The sequence below is a fragment of the Osmia bicornis genome, chromosome 3 (genome assembly GCF_907164935.1).
Source record: "Osmia bicornis bicornis chromosome 3, iOsmBic2.1, whole genome shotgun sequence".
In the NCBI taxonomy this organism is placed as follows: Eukaryota; Metazoa; Arthropoda; class Insecta; order Hymenoptera; family Megachilidae; genus Osmia; species Osmia bicornis.
The window spans coordinates 10,346,324-10,369,221 of record NC_060218.1 but is presented as its reverse complement, the minus strand read 5'-3'; the positions used below and the strand labels follow the sequence as shown (position 1 = coordinate 10,369,221).

The following is a 22,898-nucleotide window of genomic DNA, read 5'->3' as shown; positions in this document are numbered from 1 at the left end:
ATATATATGGTAATAAACCCTCAATAATACAATTGTTATTACAGACTCTATTTAATCAAATCCAAGACTATTTTCATACATGGAAGCAAAAAATAAATATAAGTAACCGATCTTATTCAGACCATACGTTTCCCGGTCTTCCGATGCAAATTGCGATGTCCGCAGACACCACAAACAATTCCACCTCCACGATCCGAGAAATGTGGACATAATAATCCCGCACAAAAACGTTGTAAGATATCTAGGAGTTTACTTAGACTTTCACTTAAACTTTAAGCAACACATAAAAATTCAAATTAATAAAGCCCAGAAGACATTTTTTAGACTCAAAAGACTATTTTATTCAAAAGATTTGGACCGGAAGGTCAAGACCTTATGTTATAAAACCTTAATAAGGCACATAATTACTTATGGATGCCAAATATGGTTCAATGTAAACGCAAGTACCATGGAAAAAGCCCGTCTTTTTGAGAGAAAATGCATTCGAGCATGCATGAATCTGTACAGATCCCCGGAGTCAAATTACACAAAATATATCAACACCCCTAGGCTATATAATGTGGCACAAATAGTCAGAATAGATTTGTTCATTTTAAAACTTATTAGGCAACATTGGGCAAACATTAGAAATATCTCCGGAAATAACTTAATATACAGTTCTACGTATCCTAATTCAATGTATTTTAATAAGACTATGCAAACTGGCTACGTGCCCCCGGAAGCATTCATATATTTAGATAGTTCTAGTTTAATACAAAATGTAAATAATTTGCCCATTATATATCATGTGTACAGGAAACCTAACGATACAAAAATATTATATAGCAAAGACATACCTGTAAATGATTCCACCATGCGTTTTAATATTAAGTTATCAAATTACGATCTATTAGATAATCATCGCGACGACACTGAGAAGTTTTGGTGGCTAAATAAATAGGATAAATTTATTATAATAACAACTAGGAGGTCGTAATTATAGTGTTCCTATCTAGTTTTATAAGTTTTTACAAGTTTTATAATGTTATATAATTTCTAGTCGACTATTACAGAAAATATGTATAAATTATGTATAAATAATATTTAGATAAGGTTTCTTTTATGGCAATATTAGCGACACAGGATAGTGGTATAGCTATATAACTCCGTGTACCTGCATATATATTAAGAAGGTATATATATAGAGCACTTGTGCAGCTCTGTATATTGTTCCATTATACCAAAGCTAACGCGCACCGTGAATTTTATATACTAATAGTCAGTAGCATTAAGGGGGTAGACACAGCACGTGACGTCACCGATTCGGGACGTCGGTATTACAGTAGTTTTTTCGTTGAAAGGGTTAATTCTCAGCTAGCGTGCGCACAACACGATCTAGGAAGGCAACAGCGCCTCAAGTATTTTTACACATTCAAACGCTCATCTCGCCACAGGCATCGCGACGATACGCCTGAAGAACGAAAACGAAACATTGGCGCGCGTTTAGAGTGAGATGTACGGCGATCATGCTATCCTTCTTTCAACCCAAATGATAGAATTGTCCCGCTCCGATAAATTCTGACTGACCAAACGCGTGGGTTTTACATAGTGCACCGTAGCACTCCTCGCTGCTGAAAAATATATACCTACTCTGAGGAACCGAAGGAACGTGCAATTTGAGAATTATTTTTAGAAAAAGTTATTAACTTTTTAAAATAAATGTTTCTTAATTAATAAAAGTATACAGGATACGTCATGCAATTGGGACGGGTTATATCTTGAATTTAGTAAGAGATAGGAAAAAGCTGTTTATGTAAAAGTTCAATGGTATGATAATGTCTATTTTTCTGTGATTTCATTTTCTTCGTGAATGCAACGATGCACTCACAAAATGCAAATCCACTTTTTATTTAAATGGAATTGCATTTTTTTTTACTTGTGTCAACTCCTTGAAATATTCTGCATAAAAAAGTACCATGGTACTATTAGAACTAATAAAAGGAGGGACCTCGCATCTATACAGTGTTACGTCGCGAGCGAGATACGGCGCGTGACGTACAAAATAAAAAGAAGAAAAATTAATTAATTAGGTTATTATTTCTATTAATTTCTGAGTGGTTAATACGCGGTGGAGAACGGTATTAGCGCTGCCACCAGTCCTAATCGCTTATGGTGATGTTAGGCCACTTACGATTAGAACAATTTAAAAAGAATCGATAAATTTAAAGTAAGATTCCAGATTGTTTGAGTTCGTCAATGCTCTGGTCCCATACGGGCCCCTCGTGTCAATTTGTGCGAAGATGGTAGGCGTGAACGTGAAGGAAGTGTGTTTGAACGCAAATGAATCAGAAACTGTTTATGGGTAACAAAAAGGTATCATTTCAGAAAAATAAGTATAACAATAAAATGGTTATGTTAACAGAAATTACGAGCTGTTTGAAATACAAAAGAAATAAACGAAATATATATAATAGCAAGAAAAGTATAAAATTATATAAAACGAGATCTATTGAGTTGAAGATATGGCACAGAATTTATACCGGACGTTAACAAGTGAACTAATTAAGATTTTAGATTGATTAAATTTTTTATTCGATAAGATTCGTTATTTTCGGTATCGAGATGATTCGAGCGACGATGTTCGGTGAACAATTAGTACACGAAAAGACAGAACGGTCCCAGGGGGATACTACTAAAACCACGGTTTCGTGGGCCGTCTCTTTTGAATGCGATCGGAATTTTTATAAGAAGTATTAATATATTCGATACCTTAAACCGCAGTGTTGAACGGAACGATCCAGTGGGAAATTTTCCAGGACACGCGGTCCCGTTTTGCCTCGCTACCCAGATTCGTCGTATTGAATAGAATGAAATAGACAACTTACCAAGCTCGATGTTAGATAATATATGATAATGTAAAATTCGCTTAATAATCGCTGTTAGCTGTGGGTTGTCTGGAAATCTGGAAGGCGAAGAAAAGAAGACACGCACTACGCGTTCGCGATCGGCCTTTTCTACGGTGTTACGGTTACGAGACGATACGACAACTAATTTCAAAAACGACGCGACTGGGAAAAAGAAAAATATTAATTAACGGCGATTTAAAACTTGAAAGAGTATATTGAAAAGTATGAAATTTTACGTATTCGTAAGTGTCTTTAACGCGGAAAACGAGAATTGCAATCTCCCGGCACTTTGCCTTTTTCAAGGACTTTACCGGTCAGCTAATCACTACATTTTTCACGCGAAAACTATTGCTCGACGCGAACACGGGCTCCCCGTCACGTACCTCGCGATTTTTCGACGAAGAGTCATTTGCCTCAGTCAAGCGATCGTGTCTCAGGGTTCGACCCGCGATCATGGGCCCAAAGTGGGGACAGCATTTGGCAAATCAGGGTACGTGTCGGAGGGGAAATCTCGTGCGCATTGGGTTAGTTGGCCGTTCTTCCTAGTTTCTCATCCCTTCTTGACCTTTCATGCTGGCCTTGTCTAGCGTTGTCTATCTCTTTCTACCCCTCTAACGCTACGCGAATTCCATGCGTCGCAATTCTAAAGCTTCTGGAATATTCGAAATTTATTACGACTTGATTTTATTCGAATTCGCTAATCAAAGAGGCTCTTATAAATAATATTTCCGGTATCGAAAAATGTCTGATTATGATACCTGTTTAATTTACTATATTGAATGATTATTAATTGAATACTATAAATTATTCGCGTTTTAGCGGTTTGCGTAAAAAGGCAATCGGCGTTTTATAATCATCGTCAAATCGCGGATATATGCGAATATGTTGTTGCATTTAGTTGACACTAGTTCCGCGTATATTAATTTTTAACGATATACGTATATTCGAAACGTTCTACGTTTAAAGTTTAGCAGAAGTTCGTTGACGATGTTTATTGCCTTGGTCGACCTTTATCTCGAACGTTCTTGAACATCGGTCGACAGATTTCAAACTACAGTGGTTATCACGCAAACCTTCGCATTCCATAATCATTCAAACAGTTTCATTCCGTTCCACACCAATCGCTTTCGTTCTTAATTGCATTCATTCCTTGCGGAAAGGTCGGCTGACGCATGCTTTACAGGTAGGAGAGGTATCCCGCTAGCAGGGTAGAACAAAAATTTTCTTTGTATGACGCGGTCAGCTGGGAAATTTTCAAGTGCGCCGCACTGCTTAACCGCGCGGCGAAGGATGTTTACGATACCACCAGGCCCAACGAAAAAACTACTGTAATACCGACGCGCGACGTCCCGAATCGGAGAGGTCACGTGCCGTGTCTACCCCCTTAATAGGCCCATTTTTGCCGCTAAGGTCACCTCGCTGCATTACCCGTGTCTACCGTGTTGAACAGCCGTTGACACAGCGGGGGTTCCAACCTGACTACCTATAGGGTGTTCTATTCAATACTTTGGAGATACGACGACTGTTGCAGCGTTGCCGGCCGCCTCCCGGCGGCTGGAAATTTATCTAGCCTATCCTAACCTACGTATAAATCAAATGTGTTTAATTCCTTGAGAATTAGTAATAAAATATAAAACATAACGTAATGTAACTAAAAAAATGGATTTTACATGGAACACCCTATAGAAACGGAAGCCGATATCGCTATGGTGTGAACGGCTGTTCGACACTTGACGATGACGGTTGCTACAGCGAAGACGGTAGTGTTAGTTGGGTCTGTATAGGAAAAATTCTATGTATTGTAGGAAAGTTTTTAATTAATATCTCGGAAACTAATAGGAAGCCGAAGATATCACTTTATATTTAAGGTCCCCTCCCCCCTACCCCCTTCCCCGCAAAATTTCATCTTGATCGGTGATCGGTCGTATTCGGAACTACAGCCATGAAATCTTATATGCGTAAAGAAAATGATTGAATTATTGCTTATTTTCAAATATTAATAACTATATAAATATATATGATGAAAAGGTAATACCTGTTGGAAAGTGTAGCATATGCCTACCTGAAAACCTTCCATAATGCAAGAATTTACACAACTTTTTTAAAACATGTAAAAGTCGCTAAAAAATGAATTACGTTTCAGACAAATAAAATTTCCTCACTATCAATGAAGTACACTGCTTTACGAGTGCACAAATAAAAAAACGAACATTGGTACATTGTCCCTCATACATTCAATTTTATTAGGCCGTAAAAATTTCACATTTTGCGTGAAACTTTTGAAATCGACTTTTGTCCGGCTTTTCGGGCCAAATACCCCACTGTGCGGCGTGGCGGCCGGATTTAAATATATAGCCTAACCTAACTTAAATACATCAATAATAATTATACGTAACGTACATCTAAGGAAAAAATACTATTATTGTTCATAACAGCCACAATAATAGGTTTATGTAAAAAATGTGTATAACCTTTTTTGTAGAGCTTTTCATGAGCTTCATTTTTTGTTTGAAACTTTTTTCTCTAAAATCAATATTTTCGGAGATATTTAGTAAGAACTGTTAAAACTTTGAAAGGGGCTGGGGGCCAAACAAGGCTTTGTCGCCAAAAATCCTTTTAGAAACTTTCTTCTGTAATCAAGGATAAGCTTTGGTAAAAATTTCAGAAAAATCGGAGGGTTGTCGCTTTCGGAAATACACCCATAACTTGATAGAAATTGTCCAAGATGAAATAATGGTTCAGAGTATAACTTGCGATTTTCGGAGCTTGCCCCTTTGACACGAGTGTTAATGTACTTCTGTTTTTACAAAAAATCGAGGACTTGCGATCGGAACGAAAGAAGAGAGGAGTGAGATTCGAGAGTTGGTGGAAGTAAAATTCGAGGGAGATAATTGACTGAGAAGCACCAGTGTGGGAACTGGAGATGTGTATAAAAATGGCTCGTGGAAGGGACGAAATTAGGAGGCCCTAGTATTTACTTGGGCTTTTTTCGACCTTCAGGTACGCGGGTGACGTCGGCATTGAACTTGTAAAGGTTGCTCGAACGTTTATGATCTGCAGCTGGGCGCCGAAATTCAACGGTTCATGACCAGATGATTAACCTGGCATTGCAGGTTTGAAATCTGTTGATGGTATGATATGAAGGGCCGAGGAAAAAAAAGAAAAAAATTTGCTGACTTGTCGAAACTCTGGAACCGAAGATTATGTCTGTTGTCATGATTATTGCCCCGACCCAACACATATTTTGCATATAGTATACATATTACAACATTGAGACACGTTTTTTCATAAAAGAATAATACAATCATTTATATTATGTATTTGTTAGTAAAAAATATTAAGTGTTGTTGTAAATTTTATTCAAGAAATGTGCTTCCATACTCCGGTATGGTCTAGTGGCTAGGATACCTGGCTTTCACCCAGGAGGCTCGGGTTCGATTCCCGGTACCGGAAGTTTAACTTTTGGCATTTCATTTTTTTCGGTTATATACACTTATGATATAACATTTACAAGCACATTTACCATTCATTATAAATTTATAACAAAAATTGTATCATTATACTGTTATTCATAATTTCTGAAGTTAGTGATATATGAAATAATTGAGAAGCAAACCATAATGCAACTTCTTATAAAAAGTTTAAAATCTGCTCGTTCTAAGAACCTGAGAGGCAGGGATTAACGACCCACTTGAGATAAAAGACATGCTGGCAGGGATAAACAACGGAGCAACCGTTGCACGTGTTCGACAAGAGGATTCTTTCATAACCAGTCGAGAAGAAACACGCGAGCAAAAATGAATTATGTGGAGTGTATTCTGGAAACAACGACGTACACATATTTTGCTGGTGATATTTCATGTATTTTTCTATATATGTACTATAGAAAAAGATCAATGTGGAATAAAATTTTCTGATATAAAAATGTATGTTTAAAAAATGTGATTTCAGAAACTTCTTAAATTAAAAGGTTCATTTGACATTTTTAGATAATATGTATTGCTGTAAGTTATTTATACTCTTAGAACAACAGAAATTATATGAGGTGAGTGCGATGCAATAAAAAAAGATTTTAAAACCAAGTACAGTAATGCTCGGTTTTTCACTACGTTTGGGAGTCAGCAGTGAAATTCTCCCGAGCAAAGTAGCGTTTGTATTTCGAGAATTGACTGGAGCCGAACTTGACAGAGTAAGAGAATACGATAGGAGGAAGCGAGATAGATATACTACGTCTAGCAGCGACGGTCGAGGCACGGCACGTCAAAGAGATGCCGCGAGCGAAAAAAATAAACATGCAATAACGAGAATTTTACTATCAGTAATTTTCAACTTATTTTTATGAAAATTATATCATTGGATTATTTAGATCCTTCTGATTAAAATGAGTCCAAACACGACGTAAATCGGATCATATGTACGTTATCTAATAAATACATAATGAATCACGTAGAGTAGATCATAATGAATCATGTAGAGTAAATATGGTTCAAATCATATCGTGTTTAGACTCATTTCAATCGGAAAAATATCAGCTATCTATTGGTGCTGTAATTATAAAGGTAAGACGAAAATGACTGAAAATAAAATTTTCTTTATTGCATGTTTATTTTTTCCAATCGCGGCATCCATTTGATGTGTGTCTGTCTTCTTTCTTTTCATTGAATTCAATTTCTGTCCTTATCTACTGAGATCAGGTTTCACTGAGCTGAGCTGCGCTCGCTACGCTGAGTGGTGGGGGAAGAGTGGGACTGGGTCGTGGAAATTCAACCGAGCAGATTTTAGTGAGATTCAATCAAGTATTACTGTATTATTAAGGTTACGTGTTCAGATCTTGTACAGGTATAAAGAAAAGGGGTTTCAACTCCGGTATGGTCTAGTGGCTAGGATACCTGGCTCTCACCCAGGAGGCTCGGGTTCGATTCCCGGTACCGGAAATGTTCTTTTGTTTCCTTCACTCCAAAACTTCACTTTTGCAATAATTTTACATATACTATACACTAGACAAATAACTATCTAACAGTTAATTAACTAATTCATTTCTCTACAAATTCTTCCACATAAATAAAATATAATAATCCCAACATCCCCTTTATTCAATAATAGAATTTTCCTCTATAGTATCCATGTCCTTTAAAAAGTTAATTAAGTGATCGATACAAATATAATAGAATGTTATGTAAATTCAACAAATGCGCAAAATATAAAATGTGCATTTATGTTATTATTTAAATGAATAAGAAAGTGAGGTAGTCAAACCCCATTCGATATTTTTCAGTATAAAATTTCATTCACTCACCAATGATTTAAAAATGAAACGTGCAATTCTTTTGTGTTTGCCAATATACAAAACTTTCATAGTATATTTGCAGCACAGTGCAATGAAAAATTAATATCGAAAAAAGAGAGAGAAAAAATATTTTCTTTTTACCTTTGCTTGGCCAACACATAGGGTTTTGGGTGGTTGATTGGCCCGTACCACGAATTCAGGACCAATGCATTGGGCTTTGTTGAAAGACCTCATGGGTCCACCCACTGTTCTGTATAGGCGGGACGGTGCTCTTTGTACTGCTTTACCACGTCGAGCCCTTGGTCCATTCTTCACCAGATTCCTGAAAGCATTGTTAGAAAACGTGTATTATAAATGCGTATAGAGGTAGCCTATATTGATTTCCGAAATGTACCTTTTCCCTTTAATGATTTATATTCGTTTTCACTAATCTTTCCATTACAATTGATGCTATATTTACATTAAATCATACCCCAACATAAATAAAATATCTGAAATTTTATTTTCTACCATAAATCATAAATAAATATAGTTTATTAGAATGTATAATAAAAATGGTACTCAATAGTATATATGTATAAGATAAAGAATTTACACCAAGGCAGTTCGCAGAATCAAGGTTCTTCACTCTCCAAAATTCAATCAAGTCTCCCCCATTTCAAAAAGGTACCCTCATTTATGATTTTTTTCACACCAGAGCCGAAGGCCTAAGGCCTCGCTCGCAAAATTCCTCGCCGACCCTTGGGCCTGGTTTTCGTCACTGCCTTTCACTTTTATGGCCCTCTTTCTGCCTTTAGAATTTAGAAATATAAACTACTCTAAGTCCTAAGCTACGATACTACAATATTATAAATATTTTTATTTCTCAATTTCATATGAAAATTCTCATTGAATACTCTTTATTGTGGAATAAAAATACTTTCTGTTGGACGACTGAAATTTTCAACCCTAAGTATCCCTGGTAACCTTAAACCGTGCTTTGTTACGATACAAAGGGAATATCATCGAAGAAATCCAAAATCAATGAGCACCAGTTTTAAAAGCTAGAGTGTCCTCTCGCTTTGAGTCCCTAGCAGAGTCTTACACTCTTCTCTGAGAGGGTGGCCGACGGGCTGTAGGGTGTAGGCTGCGACCTACATTACTTGAAAGCATATATTAACGCGGACGTATGACTTGGGGCAAACTTAATAACACCGGGCAGAGGGGGAATACCCGAAAGACTGTTCGACTGGCGAGTGCCGCGCTTTGCACTCTAATTTAACGTCCTCGAGATTGATGAAATTCCAACGCGATGACGCGGGTAAGAAGGTCGGTGATAAATTTCAATGTTAGTAACTGGATTCGCGATTCCAGGATTCTCCTCATTATTGGATCATTTTTCAACTCGAGGTTATAAAAATGAGATCTTGTAAAATGTCTTAGGGTTGATTTCGACTACTCTATCATCATTCAGTAAATTAATTTGTATAGCTTCTCGAAAAACCTCAAGTCATTTGGTCCAATTTTAAACGAGGTATTCTGTTTTAAATGGTGTGCGAATACTTTTGCGGTCCACTGTACATATATTATTTATAAGAATCTTACCTAGGTGGTTTTGCAGGAGGTTCCGACTTACTGCTCTCCGCATCAGAGAAGGGAGCCTTCTTCAGGGTGGTAATTATCCGGGGTGGCTTTGGTGGCCCTTGAACACTTCTCGCTCGTATGGAAGACACTGGATTTTGTTGTTGAATTAATTGCTCCTCTTTCCCTCTCGGACACCTGTGATCGGCCGTCGCAACATTCTGCTCCGAGTGGAGCTTAAAATCATTCTCTTGTTGATTCCTACTGGGCAGCTGGGGATTTGAGTGTTGCCTCTGTAACGTGACGTTCGTTGATCGCCCGTAAACCTCGTCTCGTCCACGTTCTGCGGACGACGTTGCTATGTCCGGATGGGAATAACCGGCTGCTGACGGTCGCCTGTCACACAAATTCATCCATTGTTTAATTTCAACTATCAGAGACCTTCACCGATCATTTTATCCTTAATCCCTTAACGACTTTGTCATCTGGCGCAAAAAAAGTCAGGTGAAGGGTAAATCAATTAAACTTGACATTCGGTTTATTTTTCTTTCGAAATGCATGCAGGGAATCCACTCTCGTGAATATATCGCTTTTCACAGCTCTACCCGGGTTATATGCTCTGCCTTAGAAGAGGACAGGAAGCAAGAAAATTCCTAGCAAGAAAGGGCGCGAAAAGGGCCATTCGGAAACTTATTCGCAAAAAGAACCCACGACACAAACAATGCCGTAGGTCACTTATTGTTAGCTTACGGAGGAAAACTCTGACTGGTGCGACTGGTCGCCATATGCGCGACCCGACATTAACCAGGCTCGTACAAGTCCCCGCCATAAAATTTTCTAAAAATAAGAAGACCTCGTGCCCACCGAAAAACATGCTAGCGACGAATCCGCTACAAAAGGAACAGGAAAGAAGAACAATGAAACTCTACCTTGCTATCGTCGTGACAGCATAAACGTCCTCGTTACGATGACCCCCAGGTGGCTTCACGGATAGTCCATTCACCCTGACATCTTGGGAGCTGAGGAACGGCTTCACAGGCAACGCGTAAATAGGATCGCTATAAACATTCCCTCCAGAATTATTTTCACCGATGGTAGAGGGTAAATTGCCACTGCTCCTGGTGTGTTGTAACCTGGTATAAATCGGCTGGGAGTAGGTCCTCGAATGATGGCGTCGTTGATGCTGTATCGCCGGACCAACGCTTCGTCCATTCGCTTGAACGTTCAATTGCGATTGAAACTGTGTCCTACGATCTTCGAAATTTCCTTCTTGCCGCCGATTTTGCGGCTGCTGGCCGCACAGACTCGGCAAATTTGGATGGGAATGCGAATTTCTCGACTGTAGCTTGAACAGCGCGCCCTTCGCCGGATGGTGATGGTGGTAATGATGCACTTTGGTCGGCTGAGCTACTTGAAGAGGCTCCTGAAGGCGTTGATGATGCTGGTGCGGGTGAAACTGTGTAGGTGGACATTGCTGGGTCTGTCGAAGAGCATTGTACTGATTGGTCATATGATAGGACCGATCTTGATACTGATACTGATGAACACTTTTCGCCTGGCCATTGTGAAGGGGATCCAGTTGCTGCGGATGTTGCTGATGGTGATGGGAGTAATTACCCTGGCGAAGATTGTGCTCCGTCATTTCTAAGGGATTGCGCAACGGTGTTGGTGGATTTAGATGCTGGTATGCTAAGCGTTTTCGAGCGGCGTACTGAGGGGATTTCATTACTTCCCGATACATGTCCATCACTATGTGAGTGAAGGGCTTTGATTGAAGACGCGTACGGCAATACTCGGATATCACCTGAAACATAACCGGAGATTTATGTAAATTCTTCTTTTAGTAAGTTAATTTTCTGTACGCGACGAATTCGTTAGACAGTACTTTACGAATTAAAGTACCATTCAAGAAGTATAATTGCCTTTAGTAATTAAAGACAAATTATGCGACAAAGACAAAGCGACTTCGTATGTATACGATTAAAGTGATTGAACAGTTTTTTTTTTAATTATTAACTCTATTATTTATTGTACACTCCATTCCTCTGCTAAATTAACTGGCATTATTGCTTAGAGCAGTAAAATACTCAACTGTGGACGTCATCAAAGTGTCAAGATATATCAAAGTCTGCAAAGAGACCGAATGAAATATGGAAATTAGGGATTGAAATGAGTGCCGATAACAAATGTATTAGATTATAAGGCAATCAAAGATTTCTGGATAGATGCAGAATACGTGAACCGAGGAGCATTGATCAAAAACCCATTATCATTGGTTATCGGCAGCTGAAAGTCAGCCACCCTTCCAGAAAGGAAACTAGTTAGAAATTCTGAACTGGAACGAAACTATCCGATCAAATGCTCGAATAGATTCAGAAGTTAGGATGGAAACGATACTGTCGCCAAGAGTCTCCTTCCCTCGGACTTAATGAAATCGTACACAAGTGTCCACATTTATCGCGTTACGCTTCGCCGTCTGATCGTTCGATTTCAAAATTGTCCCTATTCCCGCCTGGTAATCTATTAATTTTAGGGAACAATGGGTCTAACACTCGAATTCCGTAGACTCGGTGAGCTACGATATCAACGGAGAAGTGGTCCGCAAGTCTAACCTATTATCGCTTCATTGTACTCCTATTCCACGTCGACAAAAGCGAACTCTTGGATACGTGGCTGTCTTTCGAAGACAATGCCCGGTGTTAACTTCAAATTTGTCCCAGATTTACGATAGAGTCGATGGAAATTATACTTTTTGCAAGGTTCTTCAACCCCCTTGCAAGCCAGACTTTCGTCGAAGGGTTGAAATCTTAATTTCCAATTAGTCTTTTTTTCTTCAATGAATTTTAAGGTGATTCTATAGGGTTATCCAAATTGAGTGTCACATCTGCGAATTGTAATAAAACGCAAAGTATTTCAATTTGAAAATGTGACACTCCTATACGACACGAAGCGTATTAAAATTTTATGGAAGTATGATTTTGACACGAGTTATGTTTGCAATAGCGAAAAAAAGGGATGATTCAAAGTGACTGCACACTTTGTCACGATCTGAAAATGCCTCTCTCCACCAGTTTCATTTGCACGATGGTCGAAGTGAATAATTTATTGCGAGTCAACGAGTTCTCGTAGAAATTGGTGGCGGAGGAATAAGTTCGCGTGCCACCGCCGCCCTCGCCTCGAGATTTCATCAATTTTGCGACCTATTCCGGTGCATCCGATGAATTACGGCCGGTCTAATAAATGGCTTTATTAAAAGTGGCTGGCTTCTGAGAAAACGACGTCCGTACCGTTAATCTGGGGTTCCTTGATAAAATTATACTTTTCATCTTTAATGCTAAAACCAACGAGATTTTACTAATTATCGATTCACTGATAGTATTTTAAATGAAACTAAAGAATGTATCCATTTTACTGCAATTATTATTATTATTATTATTATTATTATTATTATTATTATTATAATACAAGTGGAGAAAATTTTAATTACCAAAAAAATACAAATTATATTTTAAAATTTAATTACACTGATTTTCATTGCCAAAAATCCAACATAAAAAATTACAAAAATCAGAAATTAGCATATCATTAATTATTAATTAATAATTTAAAATATTAATTACACTTTCATATCATTTACATACTTTCAGGAATGAAAGATTATCCGTCGTTGAAAATTCCCATAATCGTTTAGGTCAGGTATTAACTACCGGGTGGAATCGTCGGACTCCATTTGCTCGTCTTCTCCATTCCGTTCGCGCGATAGATAATACAATTAAAACGGGCCTCCGCGTCTGCCTTCGCAAGAGCTCGAGTGCTCTCTGCGATCGCGTTATGTTCGTCATATTCGCCTCCATTCGACGGATCGTGCTGGCCTTCACGGTTCCGATATTAATTAAATTTGGATCGGTAACGCGTGATGACAGTAGTGATGAGACCGTGCTAATTGCGTAATCTGAGCCCCTTTGCGTCGCGGACCATTTAATGGAACACCATCTCCCACGATTATGCGACTTGAAATCAGTTATGAATAAAGAGGAATCACACTTTTCTACTTTTAATCAAGTTTCACTTCTGCAATTATTTCTTAATGCTTTCATTACGGTAAGATTTAATTTAAAAATGTTCACCACATGAACGTTTATTATAATCATTTAATTATGGCTGGTTATAGACACCCTTATCAACGAAAGTGTTATTTATGCCCTATTTCCTTAAATTTTTATTTTCTCTGAATTTTTACAAATTAATTACATTCATGAAGCTGGTAATTGTTGATCGTTCAATGTGTTAATAATTCTAATTATGATATTGCACCATGAATGGCAATTTTCACTGCAGCAATTAACATATTTTACGCTATCACGTTTATCACTCTGTAAACGTGTAAATTGGAACACGTGTAGCACTTGAATACTTAATAATATTGCAAAACATTGAATATCAAATACAAAATATTAATATTACAGCTTTAATGATCTTACCAGCAATGCAGAACAATAACACGATGTGTTTAATAAAATCATAAAAGAAACATAAAACGATGACAAATGCAAAGGTAGCTCCAATAAACTCTCAAACAATTTGAGATGATTAAAAACCGCAATGTTAATTTATAAACCATATTCACAGTGATAATGGAACCTTCAGAACAGCATGGCATTTCATTTCCTTTAATGGTACACTTTAATTTCCAGAATAATTATCCTCCATAATAGAACATCCGTTCGTTCACAAACAAAAGGAAAACGTGCTATAATTAATAGCACGCCGAAAACATGAACGATGATAAAAGTACTCCATATTTTTCGTTGCATACGAAATCAGTTCTGTTCGATGTACGCCAAAAAATGATATCGTTTTGCATAAACTTATGCAAGAGAGATCAGAAATTTCATCCAGGTACCCGATGCGATGGTCCAAGATTTTCAATGACACCGAACGACTGCATTTTATAGCTTGAAAATTGCATTGTTATTCGCGTTGGTTCCACGGCTTTTCCCGTTGTTCGAATCACACGTATGCATCCGATTCAACTCCGATGCAGCTGCTCCTCCAACCTTGTTCGTGATTCAAGATCGTTCGCTGCACTTGGCCGTGACACGGAAATTAATTTCAGCTTGGCAAAAACCGTGCATCGAAGAAATTCCTGGTATAATTATGAACAAACTGCAGACACGTTTGTGCATTGACATTGCTGCATAGAAATGAAATGGTGAGAAGATGAGAAACGTGAAGTGTTTCAGCGATTCAATGAGATTTTATGGATTTTTGGTATAATTATGAATAAATTGTATAATTATTTTTCTATAATGTATAGAAATAGCGGAATAAAATTAAGTGGTAAAAATATGAGAAATGTGATAAGTGTTCCAGGAGTTCTTATGATATATCAATCTGAAGCTTAAAGTTTAATAAAAATAATTATATAAAATTTTTATTAGAGTTTTTAATGTAAAATGATTCATTGTAAGTATATGTGTTTATATAAACATCAGCAGTCTAATTACCAAGGATCGTTTGAAACGCGATATACATATTTCACGGAAGAAGATGTAATTTTGAGATAGGAGTTAATGATGTTATGTTCATTAACCTGGTGAGTTTCTTTGAAATGTCAAAGGGATGCGTTTCATTTAGAATCAGTAAACTATAATAAAATGAAATGGTAAGATATGAAGGTTGAACTGCATAATTCTCAGACAATGTTTATCATTAATTATTTAAAAATTTTGAGATACTATATAATTACAATTTTAATTACAATTCTCAAATAAAATTATGGATACTGTTAATAAATTGAAAATTACACTGTGTATTTCCATTATTTTATTTAATCTTTGCAAATCAAATAATTTTTAAATTAAATATATTGGTGTAGTGTTAAAGGAACATTGTAAAATTTAGAAATTGAAAATAATATTAAATTAAAATTGGAGCTTTCTCCATGGTCCGCCGTCCAAGGATTAATCATTTTTATTAGCAATTAACGTACCCCCTATTTAATCCACGCCCTATTTTTATTATTTGTATCTCAACCTGATACCAATTAAATTCATCCTAAAACAAAAGCAGCCTCCAAGTTTCACAACAACGAGTATACACCTGGAAGATCTCAGATACTCAAGTGTTCACCATGGAGAAAATGTTTTATCTCTTCCTTCCCTCTGCAACGTCCGGTTCTATCCATAGATAGCAACGAGAAACGATCTCCATGAAAAATCTCGCGAGTCCGGTGACAAAAAAGAATTTCAACTAGATTTACAGACTTACGTCTAGGAGATTCATCAAGGAAGCTCGTCTTCGAGGATCGGGTTCCGTCATGGCTGCTAAAACGGATTGAAGCGCAGACGAGGGTGAAACGGAAACCGTTCCTGTCAATGCTGCGACTCTCGGGGTCGTGTCCAATAATGCCCTTCCCAGCGAATACATCCACATCTGAAAGCAAATAAAATTTCATTCAACTCTCCTCTCCTCCTTATTTGAAAAATGTTATCATATTTTGGTACATTAAGCGTTCGATAATTCCCTACATTTGAAATTCAGACTGAAACGGACCGGGTGAAAAGATAGGGCGATTCAGAGCAACGATGCAGGGGCGCGAAATGCTCGAAGTTTATTTATCACGCCTCCCGTTTGTTCTCCGTTTAATCTGTAGGAGATAAATACCGGCTAGCTGAAACAACGGCGTCCCGTCCGACGCCAGACAGGAAGGAAAAGAATAACGGAACAGAGTCGGATGGAAAGAAAAATGTGGCAGGAGAAAGAAGGACAGATGAAAGGAATACAAAGGCGTCGAGAGACGCGACGGTATTTCGTTAGCGACCAAAGGAAAAGAAAAAAGGATTTAACGATCAACTCGTTAATTGCGCGAATAAATTGCGCGTGAAATTGGCCTGGCGTTAATTACAGACTCCCGCAGAATTCAAAACAAAGACACTTGAAAATGTTACTTTCTCGCCTCTCTTGTACGATAATTTATCAATTAATGATAGTAACGAATTTGTAAATTACAGCTTGTAATTTCTAAATTTCAAACTAAATCACCAATATTATCGGTAATAGAATTTAAATCATTTTTTGTTAAGCCACGTTTAATAAATATTTGAAAAATTAAAATAATTGAAATAGGGGACCAATATCAAAGGTAATTTATATAATTTCATTACTAGTTACGTAAATAAAATAATAAATATTTACACAGGTGACACTCAATTTTCATATTTAATTGTACTCCGTTTTATTGTTTTCCAGTCAATCTTCAAATGAATCGAGCTACCTGCACGTCACGCTTTCAATTGGAAATAAATATTTTCTACCTGCATTTAACAGAGGACTATGAATGGAAATAGAAAAAGAGGCCAGTAATTTGTCGATAAACAAATGGTTCGCCAATTTGTTGGCCGCCGTTCAATGCCTAAGCGTTCAATTGTGCTTTGCAGCCATTTGCACCCACTTTGTAATGTATTCTACACGAAGAAATATTGCATTGTATAAAACATTATTATATCACGACTCTAATTATTGACTCGCATAAATTAAAATGGCGTGTTAATTTCGATCGAAATACCAATTATTTAAGAAAAATGTAAGGATCTAAAGAAATGAGTTAATTCAGTAATGCTTTTTCTTAAGGTAAATGAGGATTAATTATGAAATTATAAAACTGGTTTGATATTTGATCATTTGCAGTTATTGCAACAATATAAGCATATTTTCTAAATCTATGTATTTTTTATTTTATTCATATCCACCTTTCATAAAACATTAAAGATTAATATAAATAAATATTAATAAAGAAAAAAGAAAATTTAACACAAACCCGTTTTTAAAATGCTATTTACGAAAATAATATATCTACCGATTGCTATTGCTGAATTTATTTCCACGAGCTGTTATTTAATATTTTCATTTGAATAATTATCATTTTTATTTCAAATAGAATATCGCTATCTATGATACACTTTTGAACGACCGTGTGCCAATACCTCTTATTCCTTTTTCTCCCGTACAATATTTGAATAAAGTTTCACACTTCGCCATTCTCGTACACCTCCAATTAACCGAGAAAATACGTTCCGCCGACTCTCAATCGATCCAATTGCAAGAATTAACATACAAGGATGAAAAATCCTTGCTCTAGTAATTAATTTCGCGTAACAGTAAAGTAGTGCCTAATTAGTATCACGTACCTTTTCAGAATCAGTGTCGGAATATACACGACCCGGTCGATATTCCGGTGGAAGATATGCCCTCGCTGTTTCGGGTGGTGCAAGTTGCAATAAAACCCTGCCACGTGGTGTTAACTCCAAGGTGTGAGGTGTTACCACTGGTCCGGCTCTCGAACCACCCACCACGCCGCCGTCTGTAACAGATTTTAAGAAAATTAATTTCACCCTCTTTTCCATTTTCATTTCAAAAATTTTCAACTGCCTAATTTCAAAAACAATCGACACTATCCACCGCTATTTTATTCGCTCCGAAAACATGTAATCTGAGATCTCATTAACGTTTCAACATCGGGTACGTTCGCGATTCGAACAATCTCATGAATCAATGTTTTCTTTCCCAATCGTTTTTATCGCCATTTCCAAATTGTGCTCGCAATTTTCCCGGCAGCTGTCGCACTCGAAACCCACATATCCGACGAAATGTCGCAGATGTTCGATTCGAGGGACGTTTATAATTAATTCTTCGACAAACTCACGATTGTCAAGCTCAAAAGTAGTTGGACTTTGGTCACAGATGTCGTAACTTTGAACCATCAATATCATTGCTGTTGGTTATTCGCTTCGAAGTGTAACTTTATTGAAAATAATAATTAAAGATGTTTAACAAGATATAACTCCCTCGCAGAAGGAACGCAGCGAAGCGAAGAAAACAGTTCGCACGACCACGCAGTCTGTCTTCAAAAATGACCCATGCCATAAAAACGGTCAAGAAAGGAAGAGGCCAGAACCGAGGGTGTGCGAGACGTTCTCAAAATCAAACTAAATTAATAAATTACTTTTTTTGCTTCAAGTTGTTTAATAAACTCAACAAGTTTAGGTATGACTAGCGAGTTTAGAACAATCAAAATACTCAAGCGTATTCCGAAGCAAAATCAACAATTGCAGATTATTCAGTCTATTTATCGTGACAACGCGATTATTTTATCTCTGAAATGTTTTCAGTTCGGACGAAAAGCAGCGAAATAAAAGGTAAAGAAATTTAGTGGCAACAGATCAGACAGCATCGATCTACGGTCCATCGGGAACGGTAAATGTATCCTGGTAATCTAAGTACATAGTCGAGTCAGCCAGAGAGCAAACGTGATGGTGCCTAGATTGGATCCGAAATGACGGAAATAGAGCCAGCAAATCGTAGAAACAGGATTATGGAGTAATGATCAGGGATAAAATTGCTGTGTAATGGAAGCAACGAAAAGGGCTTCCGTAGGATATCCTTCGGTTTTCTTTTAGCTCGTCGATCCACTTCCTCTGGGATACTCGGTCGATTTTAAACAATTTTTTACTCGCTTCAACGATATAAATATCTTACATTTGTGTTATAAAAAGCAACTGAATGCTTGTGCACTGTTTCAATTTTGTTTGAAAGAGAACTTTGCAATTATCTTTGAATTTCTGTAATAAATCTTCAAGTACATAAGTTTCTGTTAAAGGGTATAGTAGGATAACCTGGTCAAAACTGATGGACTGGTCACTAAGATTATATTGCACAGTGATTTTCTACAAATCTCAAAGATTTTGTTCTTTTAAAATTTTATGAAAATGAATAAATCCTTGATTACTACCTGGCTCTTCCTAAAATCTCCGCGCTTTTCTGCGTCAGGCTTTAGCTTAAAAATAGTCGACAACCGCGTTTCACAGCGTCCGTTTCCGGGCCAATTGCCTTAACGAGGAGACTCCCCGTTGAAATGGTCGTTTTTCCAAAAAATACACGAGACCTGATTATGCAAAGCAAACCGAGCAGAGCGCACGTCCCAGGTTCGTTGCGAAAGACACTTTGCCTGTTTTTCGAGCGAAGCTAGCTTTTCACCGAGCACAGTCGGCAAACAGTCTGGCCAGAAGTGCCATCTGTCCTTTACCAACGCTGTAAATCCACTATAATTCGCCATTCAGGCGTTAATTTAGCGCTTGTCAGGGACATTAACAGGCTAACGGCCGCTAAAGCGTCTTGACACAGCGAATATTCTCCCCTGGCTGTGACCCACTAATTTAGGTATTCATCCCCGACCAAAGAATACTTTCCGTCCGGACAAATTCCAAGGAAATTGAAGCGCCGCGCGCCGCGCCGTCTGCGCTGGAATAACTAGGGGATCCTCTTTCTCTTTGCAACTTAAACTTCCTCCGATTCGGGACGCTTATCGATATTCACTACCTCGGGGGAAGCAGCGTTTTAATTAGAACAAAAATTTCATGGATCAACGTAACAAAGAAGATAGCAATGATTCGATTTGGATTGTGTTTCATTCATTTCTGATTTTGAAATAATAGAAACTTTAACCCTCTGCGCTTTTAAGATAATTTTGTTGTTGTTTACTATTAAAATAATCAATTTATCAATAAATAAAAAAAGATCAAAAGTAAAAGGTAAAAATATTAGATATTTTGAGTAGCTCAGTTTGACGAGCAAATTTTTCAATGTATTAATCACATTAAAATAAACAATTATTTAATTAGATAATTAAGATAAAGGGAGAAAATAAATAAAAATTCTAAGTGGCATTCACTTATTAGATTCTACCATATCTAACTGATGATTTCGAAACATGGAAACTTAATTTGAAATAACTCAAAAACCTGCCGTTTTAATGTCGTGCCTTTTATACCATTGTAAACTGTAAATCTTCCTCTTTGAAACATTTCTGGTTTCACTCCGATAGCACACTCCGTTATTGAGATATGATGGCTTAAAGAAAGTCATACCTAATTCTTAATCTTTTACTCTGTTGTCTCGCTCGGATAGAGACCTTTCACTCGCTCTCATTCGCTAACCTACCCTAAGCTGGTCACGTGTGCGCTGGTCAGTGACAGACGCTGAGTCAGCCTGCTTTTTTTACTACTACTACTCACAGCGTACGCATTTCCAGGAAAAAAAAACTAGGTCACGGAGTTTCCTGGAATTCGGCCGCCATTCAACACTACGAGCATATTGAACGAGAGCGCTTTGAAGTCTCATATCTCCGGAACCGACGGAGATATCAATTTCTAACAAAATGCGTTTTTGAGAACAGGTTCCCCTTGATCTTCTGAGGCGTTATTTTATTGAAATTTTTGGGGTCTTTTGAAACTGCTTTTTGGTGAATTTTGAGTATTGTAAAATACGTGTTGAGAAGAATTCTATCAAATTTGATTAGATCTAATTAATTACCTATCGCGTAGAGATGAATTTATATATAAAATTAATATATCTAAATAATAGTAAAAATAGGGATAAAAATAATTTTGAATATTATGCTATTTAAATTAAACAATTAAATAATGTTAATTTTCTATAGGAACATGGTATTTATATTAATTAACAGTCATTATATTGAAAATTAATATTAAAATTTGTATGTTTAAAAAGGAGGGAGAACCAAAACCTTCTTGATTAATCAACTGAATCTCTACAATAGTAGATTCTGATAATTAAATTTATTTATGTTGATAAATAAATGGTGAATATGGATTTTGTTCAAAATAAATTGGACTTCCTCTAGTTACCACGTAAATAAGAAAAAAAAGAAATTGGATGTTAAATTGTGTTGCAGAATTTTAAGTAATAAATAAATTAGATCATGCTTTTGTATCTTTTCTTTTCTTTTCAAGTGCACGCTCTGAAAAAGGCGGAAATATATAACCGTTTTAACACCGACTTTATGTAAGCAAAATTTTTTGAAGCAAAATATACGATCGATAAAATGCACTCTCATTTAAAATTCAATCCTCTGGCCTGAAAAAAAGAGGAGGGGTCGTTTTATACAATTTTTACCGTTCGGCAAGCTGTTCTTGTTATCAATGTAACAAATATGTACGTTAAGAACCTTCATCCCTTGTATTTCTGTCAATTTAAATAATCAATTCCAGAATTCTTTCTGAAAATGTTGTTGGATAAGTTTCCGAATGGCCCCACCAAAATTGAGAACTCAGGTTCGATATATAACCTAAATTGACTACCAGAAACCGATTAAAATTGGTTTCAAAGCTGGATGTCTTACCGTTTTTGAGATATCGTGGAAACACAGTCATGATGTTTTCTAATTTCTGTAACAAACTTCGGTTTCCAAGAAAATCTTTGTTTCTAATATTTTTATCGGTAAAAGTCAACTGACAATGAGTCGACTGTTCGATTCTTTATTTGGTGAAAATAACTGGGTGTATACATATATAAATTCTTCATTGATATATTTAATATATAAACTGGTTCATATTTCAACGTGCAACAAATAACTTTAAAAAATACGTGTTATACATGCGAGTAAACAGCTCGAGTCGGTCAAAAACCCTGTGTTTGAGATTTACGTAATTATTTCGCGTCGTTCTCGCAAATCCGTGTTGAAATCAAATGTTCCCGATGCTTTTTTTCGCCGCGGCAGAAAAAGTTTCGTGAAGTTTCCACATGCATCAGCGCAGCGGTTACAAAAGAGCACCAAAATGTACGATCCTTTCAAACGAAGAAAAGCAAACATGCGTCGTCGGTTGCTTTTCAATGTTGTACAAGGTGTTTTGCTCGTTAAATTCTACCACCTAGATTAAAGCCTCAACACCATTCGAACAGCGAAATACAAACATCGGGAAAAAATTCATTCAAAACGTATGTCATTTGTGTTTCTTTAAGCTTTTCTGAAGAGATTAATATTCTGCTACTTCATTAATCATTTCGTTAATCATCAGTTCCCAAAAATCACTTGGAAAGATCAAAGACCCTTCCAGACCTGTATAGTTTCAGAAGCTAATCACCCTTATTTGTAATAAGCGATCAAAATCGCCCTATTTCATATTTATAATTAATCATCCTCCTCAATATTTCCCCACTAAACATCAGGAACCATTTCTTGCTTATATCCATTAAGTAATCATCAATTCTTTTGCAAACAAACTGTTTTCATGAATCTTTTTAAAGAGAAAGAAATTTCTTCTACATTATATCATGATTATTGAGACACCCTGTATAGTGCGTGGGCG

The 22,898-nt window shown here is 36.9% G+C and overlaps 1 protein-coding gene and 2 non-coding genes across 6 annotated transcripts in view; 2 read left to right on the top strand and 1 right to left on the bottom strand.

The window, feature by feature from the left end:
- The window catches only part of LOC114874307, a 100,740-nt gene that overhangs the window by 26,442 nt on the left and 51,400 nt on the right, over window positions 1-22,898 (bottom strand). For all 4 annotated transcript variants that reach the window (XM_046285280.1, XM_046285279.1, XM_046285277.1 and 1 more), the window contains 5 exons: window positions 17,922-18,094; window positions 16,003-16,167; window positions 10,662-11,536; window positions 9,757-10,128; window positions 8,314-8,494 (listed from right to left, as the gene is read on the bottom strand). In XM_046285280.1, the coding sequence (XP_046141236.1) occupies window positions 8,314-8,494; window positions 9,757-10,128; window positions 10,662-11,536; window positions 16,003-16,167; window positions 17,922-18,094 (1,766 nt within the window). The remainder of the gene's footprint in view (window positions 1-8,313; window positions 8,495-9,756; window positions 10,129-10,661; window positions 11,537-16,002; window positions 16,168-17,921; window positions 18,095-22,898) is intronic.
- On the top strand, window positions 6,267-6,338 carry Trnae-uuc. The gene has a single exon. It is a non-coding gene; the product is annotated as a tRNA-Glu (tRNA).
- Window positions 7,748-7,819, top strand: Trnae-cuc. The gene has a single exon. It is a non-coding gene; the product is annotated as a tRNA-Glu (tRNA).